At 39.6% G+C, this 19,618-nt stretch overlaps 1 protein-coding gene across 1 annotated transcript; it reads right to left on the reverse strand.

Moving 5' to 3' along the window:
• Window positions 1-421: 421 nt before the first annotated feature.
• LOC103110373 (olfactory receptor 5M8-like) lies at window positions 422-11,811 on the reverse strand. The gene is made up of 3 exons (XM_007519546.2): window positions 11,216-11,811; window positions 7,496-7,498; window positions 422-1,352 (listed from the first exon to the last, which is right to left on the reverse strand). Exons 1-3 carry the CDS (start codon window positions 11,809-11,811, stop codon window positions 422-424), a joined length of 1,530 nt encoding a protein of 509 aa, XP_007519608.2.
• Window positions 11,812-19,618: the final 7,807 nt, after the last annotated feature.

The following is a 19,618-nucleotide window of genomic DNA, read 5'->3' on the forward strand; positions in this document are numbered from 1 at the left end:
TGCGCCACTGGAGCTCCAGGAAGCAGGTCTGAAGGTGTCTATCTTTCTTTCCTCCTTTCTGTCTTCCCCTCCTCTCTCCATTTCTCTCTGTCCTATCCAACAAAGACAACATCAATAACAACAACAATAATAACTACAAAAACAATGAAAAACAAGGGCAACAAAAGGGAAATTAGATAAATATTTTAAAAAGGAAAATAAAATGGCGAACAAAATCAATGAGGAACACAAATACACTTTCACACTGAAAATTTTGTTTGTGAGTGTAGTTTTTTTTTTAAAATAAAATAGCATAAAAACTTAAGGAAAATATAATGTTCTCCTTTGGTGTCCCTGGATTTTTTATTTACCACAGACTATGTTCAAGAACTTGACAAACAGATCTAGAAAACAACTGGGGATAAAAGAGGATGAGAAAGATTTACGAAAATATTTTACTTTTTAATAGTTCTTTGGCTAAGGCTTCTTTCACATCCTTATTTCGAAGACTGTAGATCATAGGATTCAACATGGGGATGACTGTGGTGTAAAACACAGCCACCATTTTTCCCTGTTCTACTGACTCCTTTGAGGGGGGTCTGAGATACATGAAGAAGAGAGTGGCATAGAATATGAAGACAGCTGTGAGGTGAGAGCCACACGTGGAGAAGGCTTTGTGCCTTCCTTCCGTAGAACGAATCCTCAAGATAGCCGGAAAAATATAGAAGTAGGAAATCAGGATGATGAGGAGAGAAAAAGAAAGGTTACACCCAGCCACCACAAACATTGATGTCTCTTTGTTGTAGGTGTCAGAGCAAGCCAACTTGATCAATGGTGGGTCTGCACAGTAGAAGTGGTTGACTTGATTGGGGCCACAGAAGACCAGCTTGTAGGTCCACATGGTCTCCATGAAGCCCGTGAGAGCTCCATACACATAAGGCACCATGATGAGGCAGGTGCAAACACTCTTGGACATTTTGCTGCCGTAAAGCAGAGGGTTGTGAATAGCCATGTACCTATCATAGGCCATCACGGCTAGGATGTACATCTCCACATGGACCAAGGCAATGAACAGGTAACATTGCAGCAGACAAGCAGAGTAGGAAATGGTCGTCTTCTCAGATAAGAAAATCTCCAGCATCTTCGGAGTCACGTTGGAAGAGAAGGTCAGATCCACAAAGGACAGGTGGCTCAGGAAGAAATACATGGGGGTGTGGAGCCTGGAGTTGACCTGAATGAGCACAATCATGCCAAGGTTCCCTACTACCGTGACCATGAAAATGGCCAGAAACAGCAGGAAGAGGGGGAGCTGGAGCTCCTTGCGATTGGTCAGGCCCAGGAGAATGAACTCAGACACTGAGGTGAGGTTTCCTCTTATCATTTCTTCGAATGGGAAATGAGAGTTGTGTGTCAGTATAGAACTCTTTTAATTAGAATAGATAGAAACAGGCTGAGGGTATGGATTGACCTGCCAACACCCATGTCCACTGAAGAAGCATTTATAAAAGCCAGAACTCCCACTTTTGGCACCCTTAAAATAATTTTGGTCCACAGTCCTAGTGACCAGAGAACTCTGAACTCCAATTGCACCAGGACCACCAGATAGAAAAGAAGAAAAAGGGAGGGATATTTGGATGTAGGAATATGTGTATGTGTGACCTGGAAAGGAAGAGAAGATGGGAACATAGAAAAAAACCAACAGGCATATATATATATATATATATATATATATATATATATATATATATATATACACAAATATAGACAGATAGTTGTAGAAATGATAGTTAACCTGTGTCTGCAATCTTAGGAGAACTGTTGTAGCTTACAATGGGGATATGGAACTCTGATGATGGGGATGGTTCAGTGTTGTCATTTTGTAAATAAATATTAGATGACTAATGAAATTTTTAAAAATTAATTCTGTTCCATACTCTGAGATGGATAGGATGGAGGGGATGGGGCATAGAACTCTGTGGTGGGAACTGTATAAATGTATGGAATTATACTCCTGTTATCTTAACCATCTTGTTAATCATTATTAAATAATGAATACAATTTTCAAAAAGAATAGATGCTAGTCGAAAGAATAACATATAATTTTATCCATTCTTCCGTATCTATTCTCCCACAGCCTTGCCCTTGTCCCCTTTTTACTGCCTTTCTCTGTTTATACTGTAGAGTGGGACTGAGCTACACTGAATTATGTAGTTGAGAAGGCATAAAAGCTAGAGTAAATATGCCCAAAAGTCTCAAAACTGAGCCAGAAGTGAAATAACATACCTGTTTAGGATTGTGTCCAAATGAAAATTACACTTCTTATTTATATATTATTTGGATTTTCTTAGTCAGGAACTAAAAGCATTTTCCAATGAATACATATTAAGGATCAGTTCTCAAGATTTCTATAAGGCTGGTTCCTACAAGATAAAGTCATATAAACTAATAATTAGTAGAGTTTACTTAATCCCTTGGGCTATGATCAGGGAATATGCTATGTGTTAATAAGTCATACAGTGTTTAATCATTCTTGTGGTTAGCCTTAAGGAATGTTTAAAAATCATGCTAAAACTCTTTTCATATCTATTACATGCCATTTATAAAACCAAAACTGCTTATAAACACACACAGTAACACTGAAACTCAATAGTAGGGAGCTAAAGACATCATTTCTCCCCCCCCAAATAAATAATACAGAGCAAAAATTTGGCATAAAGTTTTTATTATTATTATTATTATTTTACGTCTCTTCTCTAAATGCATATTTTCCCTTTGGGTATTATACAGCACTTGGACAGAGACAGAGAGAAATGAAGAAAAAGGAGTGTAATAAAAAGGGAGAGAGAAAGAGAGGAGCTCTTCACTGCTTCACTGCTTACGAAGCTTTTCCCATACAGTGGGAGATGAGGACTTGAATCCAGCTTCATTATAACATGAAGCATAATTGCTTCACATTATAACATGTCCTCAACCAGGGGACCACCGCCCAGCCTGACAATTATGCTCTGTTTTGGTTCAAGCTCTCTCTCCTCTTCCCTCTCAAATATAAAAAATTAAAATTTATAATGTATACACGTAAGTGACATGTGTGAAACATATAAGGTCATCACAGAAACTTTTATTTCATACTCTCCTATGTTTAGTTTGTAGAAGCAATAGATAACTCTCAACGGTGAGTCCTGGTGTTCCTGATGGATTTGACCCTAATCCTTTCCATGAAGTTGCTTGTTCCTAATCAGTCTCACACTGTTATCAAATGAATGTTTCGATCCCAAGTATATAAACACATTGACTAAATCTTTAAAAAAAAATAGATAGTCCTACCTATCAAGATGTAAGAACACCAAGGGGCCTTCAAAAATAATAAGTGAGGGAAATCACTACTGAGTTTATAAGACTGATTCTTTTCCCCTCTGGTATTAAAATTAAGATGAAGCTAGTCTGCCAATTAATTCTGCCAATTAAAAGTTACTTGAAGGGTAGCATAGGGGCTTTTTAACATGTAATTTAAAGTGACTTAGCCATCTCCTGATCGTGTGTGTGTGTGTGTGTGTGTGTGTGTGTGTGTGTGTGTGTGTGTGTGTTTCATCTCTCTTGGTGTGACTTTTGTTGTTACCACTGGACTTTCACTGGACCTTCATTGCACCAAATCAGCTTTTTTCAGATTAAAAGACCAATAGAAACAGAAAAACACCATCTAACTAAAGTTCTCTTCATTGAAGTGAGGACAGAGTTTGAACCTGAGTCCTGTATATGACAAAGCACTATCCAGATGAGACTATATTGCTGAGCGGAAAGTGTAATTTACCTACTGTTTCCACTGCATCCTGGAGAAATATTCTGCTCTGAATCTGCACTATTTAGAAAACATAGACTATTTTAAATAATGTATACTACTCTCACTCATTTTTGTTTGTTTTTAATAGAACAGAGAGAGTGGAGAGGATGAAAAAAAAAGACAGCTGAAGCACTTCTCATTCAGTTTCCCCATTGGCATGTGGGGATCAGGGACCTGAACCTAGGTACCTGTGTATGGTATCTTGTACACTCAACCCAGCCCCAATTATTCATTTTACTTGATAAATTAATAAAGCAAGAATATATTTTCCCACATAGTGTCATTGTAGTGTTCAGTCAATAAATATTTGGGAGAAAAAGGATCTTTTTCAACCCCTTTTTGCTTATTTCACATTGTTTTTGTTTCTAGAAAAGTCTATATAGAAATGAGAGTTCTTGGAGAATCCTAAATTAGCTTTAACTTTGCTTTTCTAGATTATGATGCACATATATCTTTGTTGGCATTCTGCTTTTAATACATTTGATTCAGAAAGCAATGTTCACTAAACTTCACAAACTGAATACTATTTCATGTTTCATTTCACTAGAAGAAACTCATGGAGAATTTTAGCATTGAATCTGTATTACAGGATACAGATGTGTGGTGGTGGGAATTTCATAGGACTGTACCCCTGTTGTCCTTCAATCTTGTTAATCATTATTAAATCACTAATACTTTTCATTTAAAGACAGAAGCTGAGCCTTAGATAACTTAATGCACTTTCTCAGATTCAAAGAGAGACCAATAACTGCCAACAAATATGCTGCCACATGGGTGAACAGGTCCCAGAAACTATTCTGTAAATTGTCATTTTACACATAAAATGGTACAAGAGAGCTATTCAGTACACAGCGTGACATGAGAAAGCCAATCAAAACATAGTTCTCCTGTTTTAAGCCAATAGCACACAACCTTCCTTCAGAGTTCACCTCATGACATGAATTTAACTCTTTCATGAATGTATTAAATATTCACAATGAATCAAAAATACCCTTGCTTTTTATGTCTATATATTTCCAAGAAATCCATTCAAATATTGAACTAGAGAGTTAAATATCTGATATTGGTTTAGTTGGAATCAATAAATCTGATTTTGTTTGCATATATATATCATGGGCTCATGGTTTATAGTCAGGTTGTTGACACATAAGTAAAATTTCTCATCTTACCAAGATAGCTTTCTGAAAACACTCTCTTCTGCAACTGAGACCCTTTAACACCATGATACACCAGGATCCCAAAGCAAAGCAACTCCCCACCCACCCACCTACCCACACAGCCCACCCTCCTCTTTGTCTTCCTTCCCCAGAACTCTTTGCTTTAGTGACTCAACCAGACTCACTTCAAGTTTCCGTCAAGTCTCACTTTGTGTTTCTACTTTCAGTTCTTGGGTCTAACATCCTGCCTACAAGTAGGCTGATTCCATAGTCATCATTCTTTTGTCAGTTTACACCACATAACATGATTTGAGAGTGTGAGATATGTGGTGGTTTCCTTTGTGGAGTGGGGAGGGAACACATATTTTTTTGCCTCCAGGGTTATTGCTGGGGCTCAGTGCCTGCATCATGAATTCACTGCTCCTGGAAGCTATTTTTTCCACTGCATCCTGGGGGAAATATTCTGCTCTGAGGGTCCAGGGTTCAGGTCCCTGTTCAGGCGCCATTATGCCGGGCTAGCTTCATGGGTGGGAGACAGATGACCAGAGACCCGTGGCTGAGCTGGGAAGCAGTATCTCTTTATTCATATAGAACACAGCACAATCTAAGCTAAGCTATCTCTAATCACAATCCTGTCCTTATATATATACTCTCAAGTAGGGTGGAAATAGGATGTGACATAGAGAGGTGGAGCAAGAAAAGATTGGTGGGAATCAGGGTGTGACAAGGAGAGGGGGTGGAGCAAAAAGAGAGTATGAACCAGCAGGATTAAACCAATGCTCTGCAGGCAGGGCATTGCTTAGTTAACAGTGGTTATGTAAATAGAATACAGTGTTAAGCAGGCGGGATTAAACCAATGAAACAGAAGGGGTTTTAGAAGCAGAATTAGAAGCATACCAACATCTTTTGAAACAGAAGTGGCAGGTCAGAAAAGGAAATGGCTAAGAGAGAGGGTGGAGAGAAGAAAAGAGCACAAAGGTAGCAAGCTTCCATAGCAGCTGTTGCAAAAATTCTAACCAGTAGGGATTAAATCAATACCCTGCAGCCAGGGCGGGTCTCAGGCAAAACAATGATTATGTAAATAGACCACAGAGTCAAGCATTGCAGGGGAACCGGTGTAATGACCAACAGAGAATGTAGTGCTATTTATGCTAGGCCACTTTTCTTTCCAGTTTTCATTGATCACAGAATATATATACATTTCATTTAGGTGGCGAAATAGATGAGACAAAACCACCATAGATCGATGGCTTCCCCAGAGACATGCCTTCCCATTTGTAAAGGGGCTCAAACCATCTTCGTGGCAAGACACATAGCCAACCCAGTGGGCTCTTGAGTTATACATAAATCACTTCTTAGCTCAGATAGTCTGTATTTTAAGTATTTTTATAGCAGTAAATTTTGTATGCCACATACCGTACAATCTCTCTAGGGAGTTTAGAAGGCACAACCAATTTTGTTTTATTTATTTTTTAAATATTTTATGTTCATGTGTAGGATAGAGACAGGGAGAAATCAAGAGGAAAGAGGGAGATAGAGAGGGAGAGAGCAAGTGCGACACCTATAGTATTTTTTCACTTCTGTGAAACTCCTGTCCCACCCCTCCAGGTGGGAACTAGGGGCTTGAACCTGGGTCCTGGTCCTTGTACATTTTAATACATACTCTCAAGCAAGTGCACCACAGCTGACAACCTGCCTGACACAACTAATTTTGTTCTGTTAGATCTTTGGAATCTAGTTTCCTTTCAGGAACATGGAGAATAAGAGTTGGATTGGCTGTTGCAAATTGCACCAAAAAAAAAGGACTCTGGGAAAGGGGCAGGAAGAAGACACACTGGGGTTTATTGTGCCACATAGATACCAATCAAAGGGAGATAAGTGGTTGTGCCCATGATTTAGAGATTGCATTGTAAATGATTAACCTCTAATAAAATTAAATTTTAAAAAGATGTTTTGAACACCATGCAACATAAAAGCTTAGGAACAGTATAATGAGGAGAATGGTACCAACTTTGTCAGTAAATGGAGTACTACAAGGGCCTAGACAGCAGAAAGGGATAAGTAACTAACTCACAACTGTCTAGTTATAATGTTAATTCTTAGATAGACACATATAACTAAACATGTTAGAATGCATTAAAGTGATTTAAAAAACTGACAAATTGGTGGTTGAGTGAGTGATGGCTCATCTAGTTAAGTGTACTAAACTCAAGGACATGTAAGGATCCTGGTTTGAGCCCCTAACTCCCTACCTGCAGGGGGGTTGCTTCAAAAACAGTGAAGGAGGTCTGCAGGTGTCTATATTTCTCTCTCCCTCTCTGTCTTTCCCTCTTCTCTCAATTTCTCTCTGTCTTAACCAGCAACAACAAAAATGGAAAAAAAAATGTTGGTAGGATCAGTGGATTCTTAGCAAAGGCACCAAACCCCAGCAATAATCGTGGAGCCAAAAAAAAAAATAAAATATTTTGTCAGTTTAAAAATGGTAGTTGTGGTTTGGCAAAATAGTTCACATAAAATTTACTTGCTTTGTTACCAGTGAGACTCCTGTTGGAGCCCAGAACCCATCTCACTGAAGGGAGATTTGTTATTGTGATGTCTTTCCTTTCCTCTGTCTCTGACTATGTCTGTCTCTTTCTATCTGAAAAAGTCAGTTAAGGACAGAAAACTACAAAAAAGTAATTCAGCAGGCAGCAGAGAATTAGCTCACTGGGTATATCCAAAAGGATAATTCAATAGATAGCAGAGATCTAGCCCATCCATCCAGGCATATGCCTTCACAACAAGCAGTAAAATCTTGAGCCTTGGCACTACATCGGAAGCCATGGGGCATCCTCAGGAGTTCTAGAAATGCGTTGTCTCTCCCTTACTCTGTCAAACATTCCTAAATAAAAAAGTAGCCCAGAAATGGTGAAATGGTGAGTATGTAAAGCACAGACTGAAGGGGAAAAAAGATACATCAACTATGTCACTTATACCAGAAATTCTTAAGCTAAAAGGATATGTATAGATTTTTATCAATTTCAGAATCTTCAGTCCCTTGCTTTAACAGGCTTCAATAAGGATGTGTTGGCTTTTATTAAATTATCATGGGACCAGAAACAGATGAAGGTTTTTCTATCAGATGAAGTGCAAAAGGGAAAGGAGTTTGTTTTCATCTCCATCTTGCTCAGGTGAAATGAACTGCCAAGAAAGGAATTAAAAAGATGTTTTCTGGGGGTTGGGCAATAGTGCAGTGGGTTAAGCGCACATGGCACAAAGTGCAAAGACTGGCATAAGGATCCCAGTTTGAGCCCCGGGCTCCCCACCTGCGGGGGTGGGGGGTTGCTTCACAAGCAGTGAAGCAGGTCTGCAGGTGTCTTTTTCTACCCCTCTCTGCCTCCCCCCCTCCTTTCTCCATTTCTCTCTGTCCTATCCAACAACAATTGCAGGGAAATCTCTGGAAGGCCTTCCTTGACCAACCTACACCCACAACTCCATTGGTCACCAGAGTGGTGTCACAGAGGAGGAGAAGAACGGACCATGGTGGGGGTGAGCGCACAGAGTGACGACTCTGGACACCATGGCAGGGGACAGTGCGTTTAATAAAGAAAAAGGCAGGGTTCATATGGGGTAAAAATAAGCCAGGTGCTGGGGCAGGGTACTGGGACAAGTCAAATAGGGGCAAACATTTGACAGCAAGAACCAATCAGATACTTTTAGACTCTAGCTTCCTTCTAACGACTCTGGCTCTTGACTTCCCCTTACCCAGGGCATGGGACTTAAGAATGAGGAAGGGACTCTTCAGTTTATCCACATTCCGTTGAGCAAATCAGGTTTATCCAGACATGGTGGAGGGGAACGGTTGCAGCATGTGGGTCTAACAATATGGAGGTCAGGGTGGGGCGGTTTATAGGTGAACACCTTCCATCCTCACAGAGAGGTATCCGGGGTTCCAACCAGGACACAATGACAACCACAAACAATGACATCAAAAGCAACAATAATAATAATGACAACAATAAAACTATGAGGGCAACAAAAAGGGGGTAAAAAAAGGGCCACCAGGAACAGTGGATTCGTGCCGCAGGCACTAAGTCCCAGCAATAACACTGGAGGAAAAAAAAAAAGGTGTTTTCTGGCAAAAATCCATTTTGTTATATTAGAGCTTCTGACACAAGCCAAAATTCTTCTTCAGTATGTTTTATTGCATAAATTAATAGCTATTTTATATCCATTCTGATTCTCTAAGTGCTTTTGTCTGAGCATCACATGTCGACATGTCTAATGTAATATTTACAACTCAGGAAAATCAGTCAAACATAGACATTGGCACTGGAGATCTACTTGTAGAGAATGAGAAAAATGGGATTTAGAAAGTTGTGAATCCAGATTCCAAACCAAGAATTTGGAGTAAGCCACTGATCTTTAACTGCTCTGAACTCCTGATTGGACCTTCTTGGAAATATTCTACCAATTAGTTTTATTCTGTTGTTCAAATAAGAAATCGCATTTCTTCAATAAAGCCAAACATAATGATTTTTAGCTTTCATAAAAAGAAGGTCAAATAGGATCCTTTCAACTTATTCATAGGGTGATTCCTAATGCTTATGGATATAAAATAATATGTAGTGATTTAAGTTTGGATTATATTCTATTTTAAAAGATAGTTTTCTTGCCCCTTGTATTATTCTTTAGGTAGAGACAGAATAAGGGAGTAGAAGAGACCGTAGCAACAAATCTTCCTTGACTGTGGGGATGTTTCATTTATTTCATGTATTTTCCTTTCAACACAGTGGAAAAATATACTCAACAAAGATTTAGTTAGAATGCCCTTCAACACCTCTCTATCTATCTATCTATCTATCTATCTATCTATCTATCTATCTATCTATCTCCACTACTCCTGGTAGCCTTTATTAGGGGCGGGGGTGAGCAGAGAACAAAGAAAAACTGAAAGAGGAGGGAGAGGAGAGAAGGAGAGAGACAGAGAGACACCTGCAGTCCTGCTTCACCATTTGTGAAGCATCGCCCCTGTAGGTGAGGAACCAGGATCCTTATGCTTAGTACAATATGCACTTAACCAGGTTCACCCCCACTGACCCCTAGACATTTCTTTAAAAAAAATAATTTACATGTTTATTCATTCTTTTAGAGAAAGGCCAGGGAGGCAGGGGAGAAAGGGGAGGCTGGGGGGAGGGGCACAGGACACAGCATCAAAGTTTCTTTCAGTATTTCGGGGATCAGACTAAGACCTGGGTTAAACACATACAGCCCCAGCCATGACTTTTGACTCTTTGCCTATGAAATACATGCTCATGTCACTTGTAAAACTGCAATATAGGGTCTGGGTGGTGGTGGTAGCGCACCTGGTTGAGCACACATGTTACAAAGCTCATGGGCCCGGGTTCAAACACCTGGTCCCCACCTGTAGGAGGAAATCTTCACAAGTGGTAAAGCAATGCAGCAGGTGTCTCTCTGTCTCTCTTTTAAAAAAAAAAACTGTATTTATTATTGGATAGAGACAGAGAGAAACTGAGCAAGGAGAAATAGAGTGGGAGAGAGGGAGAGAAAGAGACATCTGCAGCCCTGCTTCATAACTCCTGAAGCTTTCTCCCTGCAAGTGGGGACCAGGGGCTTGAACCCTGGTCTTTGCACACTGTACTGTGGGCGCTTAACCAGTGTCTCTCTCCTTCTCATCTCTCCCTTCCTTTTAATGTATCTCTATCTAGTAAATAAATAAAATATTAGAACAACAGTGATATGGCCTTTACTTTTTGTTTGTTTTGCCATTAGATTACAGTTTTCCCTCATGGATTTTAAAGTAAGTTTACTGTAAATGTAGTTAAGATTGCACCCAGTTTTGTTTATTTTTTTTTATAAATATATACTTTATTTGCTTTACAAAGAGACAATGCAACTTTACTTCCAAAGTACATTTCTTGTGATCAGTTTCTGGAAAGCTTGCTTCACATGCTTGTTCCTCAGGCTATAAATGATGGGGTTCAGCATAGGGCTCACAAAGGTGTAGAAAACAGCGATGATTTTGGACTGTTCCACTGACTTGTCTGTGGGAGGCCTCACATACATGCAGAACAGGGTCCCATAGAACACAGTCACAGCCACCAGATGAGACCCACAGGTGGAGAAAGCTTTGCGTCTGCCTTCAGCAGAGCGCATCCTCAGGATGGCAGCGAGAATGAAGAGATAAGAGACAAGGATTATGAGGAGGGAGTTGGAGAGGTTGAACCCAGCTACCACAAACATGGACGTCTCCTTAATGAAAGTGTCTGAGCAGGAAAGTCGGATGAGGGGTGGGTCCGCACAGTAGAAGTGATTAATAACATTGGAGTCACAGAAGGTCAAGCGGTAGGTCCACATGGTTTCCATCAGACCACTCAGGAACCCATAGACATATGGAGCGACAATCAGACGAATGCAGACCCCCTTGGACATCTTGCTGCTGTAAAGCAAAGGGTTACAGATGGCCACATACCTGTCATAAGCCATCACAGCTAGCATGTAATATTCAGTAATGACCATGGCAATGAAGAAATAACACTGGACCAGACATGCCGCGTAGGAGATGGTTTTCTTCTCCGATAAGAAGTTCACCAGCATATTAGGAGTCACGTTGGTGGAATAGCACAAATCCAAGAACGACAAGCCGGCAAGGAAGAAGTACATAGGGGTATGGAGGCGAGAATCTATCCTGATCAGTATCAACATGCCAAGGTTTCCTCCAACGGTAATCAAGTAGATCACCAGAAACAGCACAAAGAGGATGGGCTGGAGCTCTGGACGATCCGTGAGTCCCAAGAGCACAAATTCAGTGACCAGCGAGGAATTTGCTCTGGCCATTTTCTTAGGGGCAGGCATTGTGCTCTTGAGTAAATGAAAATAAAGAAAGAATGAGAGGGTCATAATATATGTCTTCTCAGTGAGTTGGGCGGTAGCGCAGTGGGTTAAGCACACATGGCTAGAAGCGCAAGGACTGGCTTAAGGACCCCGGTTTGAGCCCCTGGCTCCCCACCTGCAAGGGGAGTTGCTTCACAAGTGGTGAAGCAGGTCTGCAGGTATCTATCTTTCTCTCCCCCTCTCTGTCTTCCCCTCCTCTCTCTATTTCTATCTGTCCTATACAACAACTATAACAACAACAACAGCAATAATAACTACAACAATAAAAAAGGCAACAAAAGGGAAAATCAATAAATAAATATAAAAAGATATATGTTTTCTCTCTCCTTCTCTACTTCTTTTCTTCACTTTCTTATTCACCCTCACACAGGAGTATTATTATAATCTAGGGATTCAGGGAGTGTTACCTTTAAAATGATTATACTTCCAACTTCCTGAGTAGCAATGTGCATTTTACTTATTTATTTATTTATTCATTCATTCATTCTTCCAGGGAATATTCTCTCTGGAGCCTGGGGCCTGCACTATGAATCCTCCACCACTCCTGGTGGCCACTCCTCCCCATTTTATTGGCTAGAAAAGAGAGAAACTGAGAGGGGAGAAAAAGATTGTGAAGGAGAGTGAAAGATAGACAATTGCAGACCTGCTTCACCTTGTGAAGGTATTCTCTCTGTCAGTGGTGAGCTGGGGGCTTGAACATGGTTACTTGCATAGATCCTTGAGCTTAGTACTATGTGTTTAACTGAGTGGCCCACCACCCACACTATGCAATGTGCTGTCTGGTTCTTTCTCTCTCTCCTCCTTACTCATTAGTAAATAAATAAAATCTTAAAAAAAAAAAAAAAGAAAGACTAAGGGACATTGAAGGCAAGAAAATGACCACACACACATACAAGAAAGAAAGAAAGGAGAAAAGAACAGAAAAAAAATTGCCATCGAGTTTAAGTCCAGAAACTTCCTAATGGTAGCTTCATGGATAAGTCCTCAAGAATGGCAGCACAAATAATGTTTTCCCGTGTGATGTGAATGACAAGGGAGCTGAGTGGTGTAAGGGAGGAGCTGTGCATCTCACAGAATGGCTATTCTCTAGGAAGATACACTCTCCTCATCTGTTCTGCATGTTCAACTCCACAAGATGCCCGCCCCCCCAGTGGTTTTCCATTACCTTTGACACAAGTAGTACGGTATATTACCTAGTTTCAAAGCAGAGACACAACTTTTAGATCAGGATATACACGGTGGCATTTGTGACACGCCTGTAAAATCTCTTTTAAGAACTCATTTAGATTGTTCGAAAAATTGTTTGTATGTTAACTCTCTTTTCAGCCACCAGGTTCCAGATTTCCCTGGACAGATGACCCCACCGATGTGTCCTGGAGCTCTGCTTCCCCAGAGCTCCTCCCTACTAGGGAAAGAGAGAGGCAGGCTGGGAGTATGGATTGCAGTCAACGCCCATGTTCAGCAGGGAAGCGATTACAGAAGCCAGACTTTCCACCTTCTGCATCCCACAATGACCTTGGGTCCATACTCCCAGAGGGATAAAGAATAAAAAAGCTATCAGGGGAGGGAAGGGTTACGGAGATCTGGTGGTGGGAACTGTGTGGAGTTGTACCTCTCTCATCCTATGGTTTTGTTAATGTCTCCTTTTTAAAAATACATTTTTAAAAAAAGAAAATGATTTTGGGGGGAGGCAGGATGGCAGGTAGTAGAACACCTGCTTAATAACTCACATTATTGTGTATAAGGACCCGGGTTCAAGCCCCCGGTCCCCACCTCTAGGGGGAAAGCTTCATGAGTGGAGAAGCTGGACTGCAAGTGTCTCTCTGACTCTCCCTTTCTTTATTCTTTCTTCTTTTTTTATTATTTTTTTAACCTGGGCACTGTTCAGCTCTGGCTTATGGTGGTGCAGAGGATTGAACCTGGGACTCTGGAGCTTCAGGCATGAGAGTCTGTTTGCATAACCATTATGCTATCTACCCTCCGCCCAACTCATTCCCTTTCTATCTCTTCTTCCCCTCTCATTTTTTTCTCTGTCTCTATTAATATATACATATATCTTGCTATCTGGAACCTGGTGGCTGAAAAGAGAGTTAATATATCACCAGTGTGCCTTGGACCTCAGCTTTCCCAGAACCCTTCCCCACTAGGGAAAGAGAGAGACAGGCTAGGAGTATGGATTGACCTGTCAATGCTGATGTTCAGCAGGGAAGCAATTACAGAAGCCTTCTTCAAACTTCTGCATCCCACAAGGATCTTGGGTCCATACTCCCAGAGGGTTAAAGCGCAGGAAAGCTGTCAGTAGAGGGGTTGGTATACGGAAGTCTGGTGGTGGAAACTGTGCAAAGCTGTACCCCCTCTTATCCTATGGTTTTGTCAATATTTTCTTTTTATAAATATATATATATATATATGAAAATAGTTGTTTTAGGTTGACATAATGATTTTTATGTGAACTTCAGATTTGTTACTTATTTACTACCAGCATTTGATATTTTGAAAACACTCATTATCTTTGAACAATATAATTTAGCCTGTATGTAGTTTAATATCCAACTATCATTAATTCTCATGCATTTCTTAGTCCATGACAGTTTTTTTCATAAGTTCTTTCTCTAATAATTTAATGAAAACTTTTTAAATTTATAGAATATTTTAACTTTTGCTGGAGTATGATCCTTGTTTCAAGTATCTCTCTCTTTTTAAAAATTATTTGGTTATTGTTCTTGATATAGTAGGGTGTTCTGTAAACAAATTATTCTAATATATTTTATGTAATCAGATTGCTTCCTACCTAGCAGTTATTGAATTAAAGAATGAGCAGAATGCTACCTCTACAGTGAAATTAGTGTAAACTCCCATTTTCTCCCCAGAACTTTAATCTTTTCTAGTGACTAATCTAAATAAGAAATACTACTGACTCATTTTAACTGCCTGAGCAGGTAATCTATATTCAAAATCGCTTTTGTTAGCATCTGACTCTCATTGATGAAGATCCAAAAGAGAACACACACACACACACACACACACACACACACACACACACACACACACACACACACACACCAATGTGCAAGTATCAAAAGCAGAACTTCCATTCCTACCTGGCCCCAGGAAAGATTCTGTGACAGACACTATTAGGCCAAACGATGAGTTTTATACTCAACTTGTAATTTGCACCTTTTGTCCCTAAAGTATTTCCAGCATACCCAGAAGAAATACTTGCAACATGAATACAAGAGAAAACTCCAGGGAGAAAGTAACTCACAAAAAGTCCTATGATGTATTAGAGTCTGGGGAGTTCACGGGCTTGCATCAGTAGGTAAACATTTGGAACTTATTCTCCTGAGGTTTCAACACCCGAATCATCATTTATTCCAACCAGATAATTAATCAATACGTATAATAATGAAAGAAAATTCATCACCTTTGAAGTTTTGATGTTATTTTCTCACTTTGAGTTCTGCTTTGCACAGTATCTTCCATGAATACTATAGAGTCAATGGTTTCATGAGTAATTATTTCTAGAATTTAGTGACTAATGAGTAACATAATTTCAACATATTGTTCAGGGTATGAGGATCAAATATTGGAAGGTAAACTTTTATGGAAAACCTAGAGAGATTATAATCTAGCAATATGTGGTTTGCCCAAACATGATAGTGCATATAGATAGAGATGAAAATATAGTTTGTTTATCTTTTTTTCCCCAATAATCATGTATAACATTATCTACTCATTAAAGGGATACAACAATAAAAAGGGAACCAGAAAGATAGCATAGATGTTTGTGTAATAGAATGTCATTCCTGAAGTTCAGAAGTTCCAGCTTCCATTCCCAGCACCACCATGAGATATAACTGAGACGTGATCTTCTGGAGAGATGGAAAATAAAGAAGAAATGGAAGAAAGAAACAAGGAAGGCAGGGAGGTCAGGGGGAAAGAGGAAGGAGGAAGGAAAAAAAAGAAGGAAGGAAGGGAGGCTACAGGCAAAAGAATAGGGATGGAAGAAAAATAATAAAGGGAAGGATGGGGGAAGATAGCATAATGGTCATGCAAAAACGACTTTAATGTCCGAGATTCTACAGTCCCAAATCAAATCCCCTGCACCACATAAGCCAGAGTTAAACAATGAATTAGTCTATCTGTGTCTTTAACATTTAAATAAAATAAATACTTATTATAAAAAGAAAAAGGAAGAAAGGGAGATAATGTTACCAATGCTAATGTTTATATGTGAAAATAGTTTTTAGTCTGGTGTTGAAGACAAAAGACGTGTATGCTTCAGAGAGGACCCACTTATTCAAATGACATGCGACAAGTCTAAGCTATCACCATTACCTGCCTCTACAGTCTCTGTCACTAACCTCATCTTCTCATCTAAACATATTGGTCTTCTGAAAGCTCTTTCCAAAATCAGCATCTGTCATTGGGCTTTGTTACTACAATAAAAATTATTCCCATGCTATCCATCCTTTACATACCAGATTAAATTTCATTTCTTAAGAAAAACATTTTGCACCTAACTTAAGCCTAGGGCCATCATAGTTAAACATAGTGTGGTTTACTTTGGCTAACATTTATCTTTCATCAAGTACATCAATTTCAAGAGGTGTGGGAACAGATATTTTACAAAGGAAACAAAAATTACTCATTGCTGAAAGGACAATGTCTTTAGTGAATGGGGTTGGAAATGCTTCATCTGTGAAATAATTAAATCAAACATCAATCCTCACTACTCACAAATATGAACTTGAAACAAAGACTTAATCAAAATAGCTGAAACCATAAAATATCTACAATGAAACAAGAAAATAAAGTGTCTTAATATTGGTCTTTGCATAACATTTGTTTTCCATTCAGTTTCAAAAGCACAATAGGAACAAAATTTGCTTTTGATAAGTACCAATAGAACAACACAGAGAACTACATTCAACTATATAGCAGCTGCTGAGCAAAAAACATCAACAGCATGAAAGCCATTCAGTCATTCTATGGATTAACCGCATTTTTCTTTTACCAATATATTAATAAAGACTTCTTCACCTCACAAAGAATTTGGTCCATACTCTCAGGGAGGTGGGGATGTGTTAGGGGAAGATGACCAGAGAGTTCTGAACTCCAATTGTATCAGGACCCAGAGAGAGAATACAAAAAATAAAAAGGAAAGACACTCAGAAGTAGTAGGTGTAACTTAAAGAAGAGAAAGCAGGACCATAGGTGAAAAAAAGGGCAGAAAATATATAAATACAGATAGAGAGTTATAGAAAAAAACAGTCAAAACATCTGTGATCTTGAGAGAACTAATGCAGTTTCCAGTGGAGGGAAGGAGGGCACAGGATTCTTGTGGTGGTGGGAATGGTATGAAATTATACCCGTTATTTTATAATTTTGTAAACCAATATCAAATTATTAATTAAAAACTTAAAAATTAGTTAATATTTACCGTATTAAAATAACTCGGGGGAGTCAGGCTGTAGTGCAGTGGGTTAAGTGCACTTGGCTCAAAGCACAAGGACCATTGTAAGGATCCTGGTTTGAGCCCCGGCTCCCCAACTGCAGGGGAGTCGCTTCACAGGTGGTTAAGCAGGTCTGCAGGTGTCTGTCTTTCTCTCCTTCTCTCTGTCTTCCCCTCCTCTCTCTATTTTTCTCTGTCCTATCCAACAACAACAACAACAACAACAACAATAACTAAAAATAAATAAATAAAAAGTAATTCAGGACTTCCAGAAGTGTGGTCATGGGAGTAGTCACTGTCTCACCAGACTCCCCAGATCAACTAGTTAGAGCAATGAAAAAACATTCCTGAAAACTCATAAAATTACAAGTAGGATATATATAATCCTTTTTGTTGTCATTGCTGTTGTAGTTATTTTTGTTGTTATTGATGTTGTCGTTGTTGGACAGGACAGAGAGAAGTAGAGAGAAGAGGGGAAGACAGAGAGCAGGAGAGAAAAATAGACACCTGCAGACTTGCTTCACCACCTGTGAAGTGACTTCCCTGCAGGTGGGGAGCTAGGGGCTCAAACTGGATCCTTAATGCAGGTTCTTGTGCTTTGCACCATGTGTGTTTAATCCACAAGTGAGATTTCTTCAAAAGCTTAGTCAAAGGTGGGTGTAGTTATGCATAGTCAGTGAATATAGAGGATAAAGAAGAGATTCTCAAGATTTAAGAAGCCTGGCTTAATTGGGGAGTTACATACAAGAGCACACACTCTGCTGATTTCTGACTCTGGCTTGTTCTAGCTAAAAATGTTATTCTGGAGTGGTGAATTCCTTGAGATGGTAAAAATTTAAAAAAGGAGGGAGACAAAGTGAAATAGAAATAAAATTAAGGAAACCTAAAGAGTCAAGCTAGGAAAAAATATCTTCAGAGAAGTCATAAAAGTTCTGTTTTTATATATGCATATTCATATGTATATATTTAGCTTTAGAAAAAATATATTAAAACCTCTTTTAGTTTATTAAAACATTTTGGGATGAAGGGAATGGGCATGAAAATTTCTTTGCAGGGTTGGGGTTGATAGCATCATGGCTATGCAAAGAGGCTCTCATGCCTGAGGCCCTAAAGTCCTAGATTCAATCCCAAGTACCACCATAAGTCAAAGCAGAGCAGTGCTCTGGTAAAAATAAACAAATAAATAAAAATAAATAATAATTATCTCAGGCATAAAGGCACACTGGAACACTGGTGGTGGATGTGCTAAGTGGTAAAAAATATATACTGGTATGAAACGACGTTCCTAAATCTCATATTACTGTAAACTAATATGAGGCAAGATAAAGCAGAAAGAAGAGGACAAATACCAGAAGGTCTCCCTTATAGCTAGACCTTAAGACGCAAGGAAAGAGTGGAAAACAGGGTGACACTGGGGTTAGGCGTGACCTAGTGGCAGCTAAACACACTACAGCTATAAGCCTAAACGTGGCCAATTCTCAAAGAAAGTAATATAGAACATTATGTGAAAAGAGCTGAGAATTCCTTTTTTAATAATGGAGGCTATTTAACTCGGAAAGAATTGGAAGGAAAAATTGCCACCGTTCTGTTTCTGTTTTGGGCAAAAGTCAATGACCCTGGATAGTCAGTGAGACTCTGCATCTTTTAGGGGCACTGTTGACAGGTTTCCTGTCTAAGAAGCTTCTACCCTTCTATGCCCACTGGTGATAGTTAAGCAAATTTTTCTTCTCTAAGTGTATATTCTTTCTCCAGAAAGAAAAACATAACTTACTAATATCATCTCCTCCCATAAGATGGAATGATTCAAGTATGACGTGTTGCTATGCTTCACACTGGTTGCCCCCCCCCCCCCCCCCAGATTGTGGTTTGACCCCTGCTAGTTTCCTGTGCCATCTTCTCCACGCCCCCTGCCCCCTACGGACTTCCAGAGTTCTTACCGCTGCCGCTGGAGGAGAAGGATGCAGAACAGATCTGTGTGGTGATTAGTTTGGGTTAGTTTTTTTTTCTTTTTAAAAATTTTTTTTTTGAGAGAGAGATACAGAGAGAGACACACACAGAGAAACACCAGAGCACTGCTCAGCTCTGGCTTATGGTGGTGCAGGGGACTGAACCTGGGACTTAGGAGCTTCAGGCATGAGAGTCTGTTTGCATAACCATTATGCTGTCTCCCCCACCTGGGTTAGTTTTTGAATCATTGTTCGTGAATAAAGAAATACAGCTTCTCTGCCCAGCCATGTGTCCTCGAGTCTCTGTCTACTGCCTCGAAGCTAGCCGGGCCTACTGGAACCCCGAACT

The sequence above is a fragment of the Erinaceus europaeus genome, chromosome 17 (assembly GCF_950295315.1).
Source record: "Erinaceus europaeus chromosome 17, mEriEur2.1, whole genome shotgun sequence".
Lineage (NCBI taxonomy): Eukaryota > Metazoa > Chordata > Mammalia > Eulipotyphla > Erinaceidae > Erinaceus > Erinaceus europaeus.